The sequence below is a fragment of the Apus apus genome, chromosome 13, assembly GCF_020740795.1.
Source record: "Apus apus isolate bApuApu2 chromosome 13, bApuApu2.pri.cur, whole genome shotgun sequence".
Classification (NCBI taxonomy): domain Eukaryota; kingdom Metazoa; phylum Chordata; class Aves; order Apodiformes; family Apodidae; genus Apus; species Apus apus.
This window is the reverse complement of record NC_067294.1, coordinates 3469694-3475727: the sequence shown is the minus strand read 5'-3', so window position 1 is coordinate 3475727 and position 6034 is coordinate 3469694. Positions and strand designations below refer to the sequence as shown.

At 42.9% G+C, this 6034-nt stretch overlaps 1 protein-coding gene across 1 annotated transcript; it reads left to right on the top strand.

The window, feature by feature from the left end:
- Positions 1-1118: 1118 nt before the first annotated feature.
- Positions 1119-5547, top strand: LOC127390200 (myeloid protein 1). The gene is made up of 7 exons (XM_051631490.1): positions 1119-1188; positions 1716-1848; positions 2401-2552; positions 3080-3250; positions 3985-4099; positions 4651-4802; positions 5320-5547. Exons 1-7 carry the CDS (start codon positions 1143-1145, stop codon positions 5508-5510), a joined length of 960 nt encoding a protein of 319 aa, XP_051487450.1. The 5' UTR covers positions 1119-1142; the 3' UTR covers positions 5511-5547.
- Positions 5548-6034: the final 487 nt, after the last annotated feature.

The window sequence follows — 6034 nt, the reverse complement described above, 5'->3', positions numbered from 1 at the left end:
GAGGGGGCTAAATATTGGCTCCAGAAAAGCTTGGAAGCACAAGTGAAGAATTTGTCTCCAGCTGCTTGTTCCATGGAGAGTTTCAGAAAACACAATGTACAGACACTCTGCTAACTACAAGTCTAGCAGACAGATAGAGGAGAAAGAGTGATCTGTTTCTCTGAATAAACCCTGCAGGTCTTCCAGAGGTTTCTGTAACTTGGACTATCAGATGGTTGATGTGGTAGCTCCACAACTCATTTAAGTTTGATATTAAACAAGGCATACCCATAAAGAAAATCTAATGCTTTTCTTACATAGTGCAGAAAAACTAAATAGAAGGAACAATGAGAAGAACCACTAATGAGCCTGCTTAATAGTACAATAACTAAAAAGAAGCAGATACTAAATGAATAATTTTAAAACCCAGAATTTTTAAACTCTGCATCAGTTACGCAAGACAACTCGGGTTTGCAGCTCTTCATTTGAGAACTTGAAGGCATTTTAGTTGTCAAAAACTAGGGTTTCAGTGAAAACACTTCATGGATTTAACTCTAGAGTAGGTGACAATTTCAGCTGAACAGCACAAAAACCACGTGTTTCCATTCAAAAGCATCTGCATTTCTTAGCCTAAGTAAATATTCCTGCCACACCAAACATTTTTACATGTTCTCTGTCACTTTGCTAAAAATCTCTAATGGGCACACACACTGGAATGAGCAGGGAAAGACAAACTGGTTATGTCCACTGGGTAGTTTTGCCCATCTTTTCCCCCCAGCTCAATCCTCTGGACTGCATTCTTGGTTGCCACCACTTTTGGCCTAAGTGTGCCCTTGCTTCAGGAGAGGGAAGAAAAGGTGTTAAGAAATGGTTCAACCAGAGCTTCCTGAAATGTAGGATGGTTCGTTTCCATCTGTTACTGTGTGCTAAGAGACCAAATACTTTATCCTTCTTTCCCAACCAGCTCTACCAACTGTTAGAGTTGACAAGACATCTTCAGTGCCTAATATGGCAACACGCTCTGTCCTGAGCTGTAACACTTTGCTCAAGCTTGATTGGCCAAGACAACAGACTTGGGCTTTCAAAAACACATAAATACCCCAGGGCGGCTACTGCTCAACGTCTTTGATTCACTCAAAGAACAGGGGTGAAACAGCCACAAGATGCCAGCTCTCAGTCTGGTCGCCCTGGTCAGCTTGGTGTCCACTGGTGAGTTGAGATTGCTACCTCGCGGCTCTAGGCAGACACTGACCTATTTTTGACGTGTGCTCCAACAGAAAGAATGCTGAGCTTTTCCAATCTGGTTTTAGGAAGAGTTATGGCAATCTGCACAATTATGACTACTATAAAAGAGGAGCTGGGTGTGCTTTTGGAGTCATATCTTGCTGTGTTTAGAGGCTGAAGAGGTGAAGAAAAGGAAACTCATTTGACTTATTTCACAAAGTGATACTAAAACAGCAATGGGCTTGCTCTTAGTGCTCTTATCTTAAAATAAGGCCTCTAGAAAAAGGGATCAAGTCTATATAACAGGTTATAAAATGTTACTTTACCTCTAGTTTCTCAAATTATAGACAACCATGAGTCATTCTCCAAAGTACTTAAGGAAGAAACTTCTCTTCTGTGGCAGAAGTCATGTCTTCCATTTCAGATACACTGTTTTGCAACTTGACACCTTCTGTTGTACCATATGAATAATGTGATTGAATTTTCCCTCTTTTCCTCTTTTGCCTGGGCAGTTTTTGCCAAGCAGCTGGACGCCCACCCACCCCAACAGCACCACAGGCACTGGGCACAGATCTGCAGTGGGAATCCCAGCAATCAAATCCGAGGCTGCGATAAATACGGGTGTGGCCGTTTCGGTGCTGACAGGTAAGGGAGGCTGGAGCAGTGAGGTTTGCTCTTGTTCTCCTAAATCAAATGGGACCAAGAGTAGAGTTTAACCAGAGATGACATTTCAAATGAGGGAAGGCTGCTCCCTGCAGGATATCTTACTCATTTTTAGGATGTTAACTGGCAGTCTCACTGGAGTGCAGTCCTAGCAGCAGCACTAACTGGTGCACAGGTGGAGATAACACAGATAATACAGCAACCAGAGTAGTGAAGGAAATGGGAAGTATTCCAAGGATTTGTGTAATTTACTCTTGTTGCTTATAAACCAGGTATTTAACATTCAGACACAGCTTACTGAAAGCTGAGCAGATTAATTGACACAAGCTAAAGTTTAAAACCATTCCCCCTTGTCTTATCACTGCCCTCCCTGGTGAAAAGCCCCTCCCCTGCTTTTCTGGAGCCCCTTCAGGTACTGGATTTAATTGCAGATGCAAAGTTTTTGTTAGACAAGTTTCAGACACTGCTAACTGCTCTATCTATGCATGATGTTCAGCCTGACAAACTTCTCTAATTCCTTATTTCTGTTTCCAGGCACAGTGGGAAAGGGAAGCATGTGGGTGTGGATGTCATCTGTGCTGACGGAGCAAGCGTGTACGCTCCTTTCAGCGGCCAGCTCTCCGGACCCATCCGGTTCTTTCATAATGGAAATGCCATTGATGATGGAGTCCAGATCAGAGGATCAGGCAAGTAGTAGCAACAGAAATGTTGTGAGGCATGCACCAGGAATTGTTTGGTTTACTTCAGGAAGGTTTCTGTGGCTCCTGAAGCCAAGCGTTGATTCACCTTACAGCCCCTCTAGTTCCGATGCTGGTGCACAGCTAGCTTGCTGCTGAGAAATATCAGAAATCTTAGCAGGATGTAGTCCTTTTCCTATGCTTTTCTTGGAGAGAAGGGAAGAAGAGAGGTAAAAATCAGGTAGCAGAAAACCAAACCCAAATCAGGAAAAAAACAAAAAAAGGAATTGTAATAATAAAGTCTCAGAAATACGCCCTTGATTTTGCTGAGATATTTTCCCGTCTCCCTTTTCCAACTCCCTCTTTTCCATAGCAATCCAAGCAATTTGGATTTCAGGATTGTTGGTACCTTGCCTACATCTCTGCTTCAGCATTACAGCCTCCAGTAAGATGGTAGCAGGGCAGGGGTCTCGCTCACCCCAAGAGCAGAGGCAGCTAATGTTTCCTGATCTCGCTTCCTCTCCCGTCTCTCCCAGGTTTCTGTGTCAAGCTCGTCTGTATCCACCCCATCAGGTACCACGGCCAAATCCGCCGAGGGCAACACCTTGGGAGAATGCTGCCCATGCAGAAAGTGTTTCCTGGCATAATCTCCCACATCCATGTTGAAAATTGTGACCACTCCGATCCTACTCATCTACTTACGCCTGGTAAATAAAAAACCCAACAACAATAAACTCCAGAATAAGTAGTATAATTAGTGAAAATTAAGTTACTAATTTCAAATAAGGACAACGTCAAATAGCAGTGGTGCCCTCTGTCTTCAGTCCTCCCTGACAGCAACCTTCAAAAGAAAGAAAGCATGCATTATACACACAGCATAACAGGACTGTAGACAGAGTTAATAGGATGCAGAAAGTATCAGCTTACCAACTTGTACTTCTTGTCCCCCCATGACAGATGCATCAAGTCTCAGTAATAAACTGAGCAGAAAACTCTTCTGTTTGTGCCCTGTCAACTACTAGCAATATTGTCAGTACTGCATCTTGTCAGACTTTAGGATGATTCTTTGCAATCACGAATTTAAAGATCTGGTAGTCACGTAGAAGAAGACTTGAGGTGTCCAGTCCCATTAGCCTGGGTGTAGAACAAGAAACCGAACTGAGTCTCTTTTCATCCCTCAAATTACACTCTAGGAACCATGATGCTCTTCTGAATGTTTCTCTTTAAAGCATGGTCCTCACAGGAGCCAGCCCTGATGTAAAAACATTAGAATCCAACCTTAGGCATTCGTTCTATTTGCAGTTCCTAAAAGGGCGATACACTTTGTGGAGGAAACATCCAACTGCATGTGTGGATGTAATTCCAGTATGTTCCTATCTGACTAAAATCAAAATAGACCCTAGACACTAACTTCGATGTGCTGTCTTTTTGTATTCCAAAGATGTCCCACCATTCCCACAGCAAGACAGACACTGGGCAACACTGTGCTCAGGGAATCCTACCAACGAGATAAGAGGCTGTGATAGATACGGCTGTGGATACTACGGAGCTCCAAGGTACTCCATAACTGGAACGGGGGGTTTTATTGCTCCTCCACTGAGATAGAGCTGAATTCTGTTTTGAGTCATTAAGAAATTAAAGTTTTGAAGGCTTATGTTGGACACAAGGAAACATTTTCACTACAGGGGTAGTGTAGCACCGGAGCAGGCGGCTCGCTTTGTTCATAAAATCTCTCTGCTTGGAGGTTTTTATGACTCAGTCTAAGCTGTGCCTGACCTGGTGTTGGGAACTGTCTTGTGGAAGGTTGGCCTTGAGGTGCTCCACAGGTACCTGTCAAACAACATTGCTGTGACTTTACAGTTCTATCTAAAGGCTTGGAAGAAAGTCATGTTCTCCAACTTGCAAGCCTCCAGCTCTATCAGATCAACCCACCATGGCTTTACATCATCTACACCAAAAAAATTTTCTAGATCCTTCAGCCAGCCAACTTTGTCAACACTGTCTCAGTACAAACAACCCATTTCCAGATCTTGCAGTGAGTTAACTGATCTCTCTCTACAAAGCCAGGCCTGACAAGAGACTTCTCTAACAAGAGCTTTGTTTTCAGACGCAACGGGAAGGGAAAGCACGCGGCTGTGGACGTCATCTGTGCCGACGGAGCAACCGTCTATGCTCCCTTTTCTGGGGAGCTCTCTGGTCCTGTTAAATTCTTCCACAATGGAAACGCCATTGATGATGGAGTCCAAATCAGGGGATCAGGTAAATAACTATTTTTCATTTCATATTTCTTTGATGTATTACCTGCCGTTTAGCCAAGTAGTTAAAGTACGTGCTTGGAAACACTGCATCTATCCACTTGTAGGCAGGACTTTTTGCTCCTGTTAAGAGTGCAAGTGCATCCAGTCTCAAATACAAGATGAGATCTTAGTTTTATCTTTTCAAGCATTGAGGCTGGAGCCTAAATTACAGTGAAAGGAAAGTTTTAAAAAACAGGGAGTTTTGAATTCTGTAGAATGCTCTTCTCTTTACTAAGATAGGAATTCCCAGGAATTCCCATCTTCTTCCTGCCTCCCACCTTCCCTCCACCACCAAGCAAACAACTCCAACCACTATCTCTAGTTTTTGCAACCACAGTATCTTTGCTATTTTGGCATTTACACTTTTGCTGTCAATGGAAAAGAAAAGACAGAAAATGTTAGTATTTCTGAAATACTAGCACAGGAGAACAAAAGCTTCATCAGCCACCTGATGTTTTCCCTCCTCTTGTTTTCACCAGGTTTCTGTGTAAAACTGCTCTGCATCCACCCTATCAGATACAACGGTAGAATTTCCAAGGGCCAGGTCCTTGGGAGAATGTTGCCCATGCAAAGAGTATTTCCTGGGATCGTATCTCATATTCACGTCGAGAACTGCGATCACTCAGATCCTACCAGCAACCTTGAAAGGGGGAAAGGGCAAAGAGAGTGAAATGGAAATGTAGTGAATTCCAAATAAATTCATCTCAGCATCCAAAAGGTGTTTTTACTTATCACGTGGGCAACCTGTGGTGAAGGGCAGCCTTCAGGGAAGGAAGGAAGAGATGTATTTCCTAGAATTAAAACAGTTACACGGTATGTACATCAACAATTTATATGACTACTCATTCAATACTCTGGGCCTTACATATTACAAGTTGCTAACAATTATACATGCTCCAGGTACCAGTTAGTTAAGCACCTGTAATTGTTGTGGACATTGTATCTTAGGCTCGTTTATGAACTTTACTACACCTTGGCAAACAAGATCACTTTTGAAGGCACCTGAACCAAGGAAAACCAGAGGGAGATTCATTGAAACACTCCAAAAAGCACAAAAAATACTGCTTGGGAGTTTTCATGCCAGAACAACCAGTGCCTCCATTGGATGGCAAAAAGAAAACCAGGAAACAGAAGGAAAAATAAGATTCAAGTTTCTTTTGGAATTTGCATTTACAAGAGAATCAAGAAGTTAGC

Bases quoted from the DNA above. Each gene is read 5' to 3' on its own strand.
- LOC127390200 (XM_051631490.1), top strand. From the start codon at position 1,143: ATGCCAGCTCTCAGTCTGGTCGCCCTGGTCAGCTTGGTGTCCACTG. The intron at 2,553-3,079 runs GCAAGTAGTAGC...CGTCTCTCCCAG, and splicing joins AGTCCAGATCAGAGGATCAG to GTTTCTGTGTCAAGCTCGTC. The intron at 4,803-5,319 runs GTAAATAACTAT...TGTTTTCACCAG, and splicing joins AGTCCAAATCAGGGGATCAG to GTTTCTGTGTAAAACTGCTC.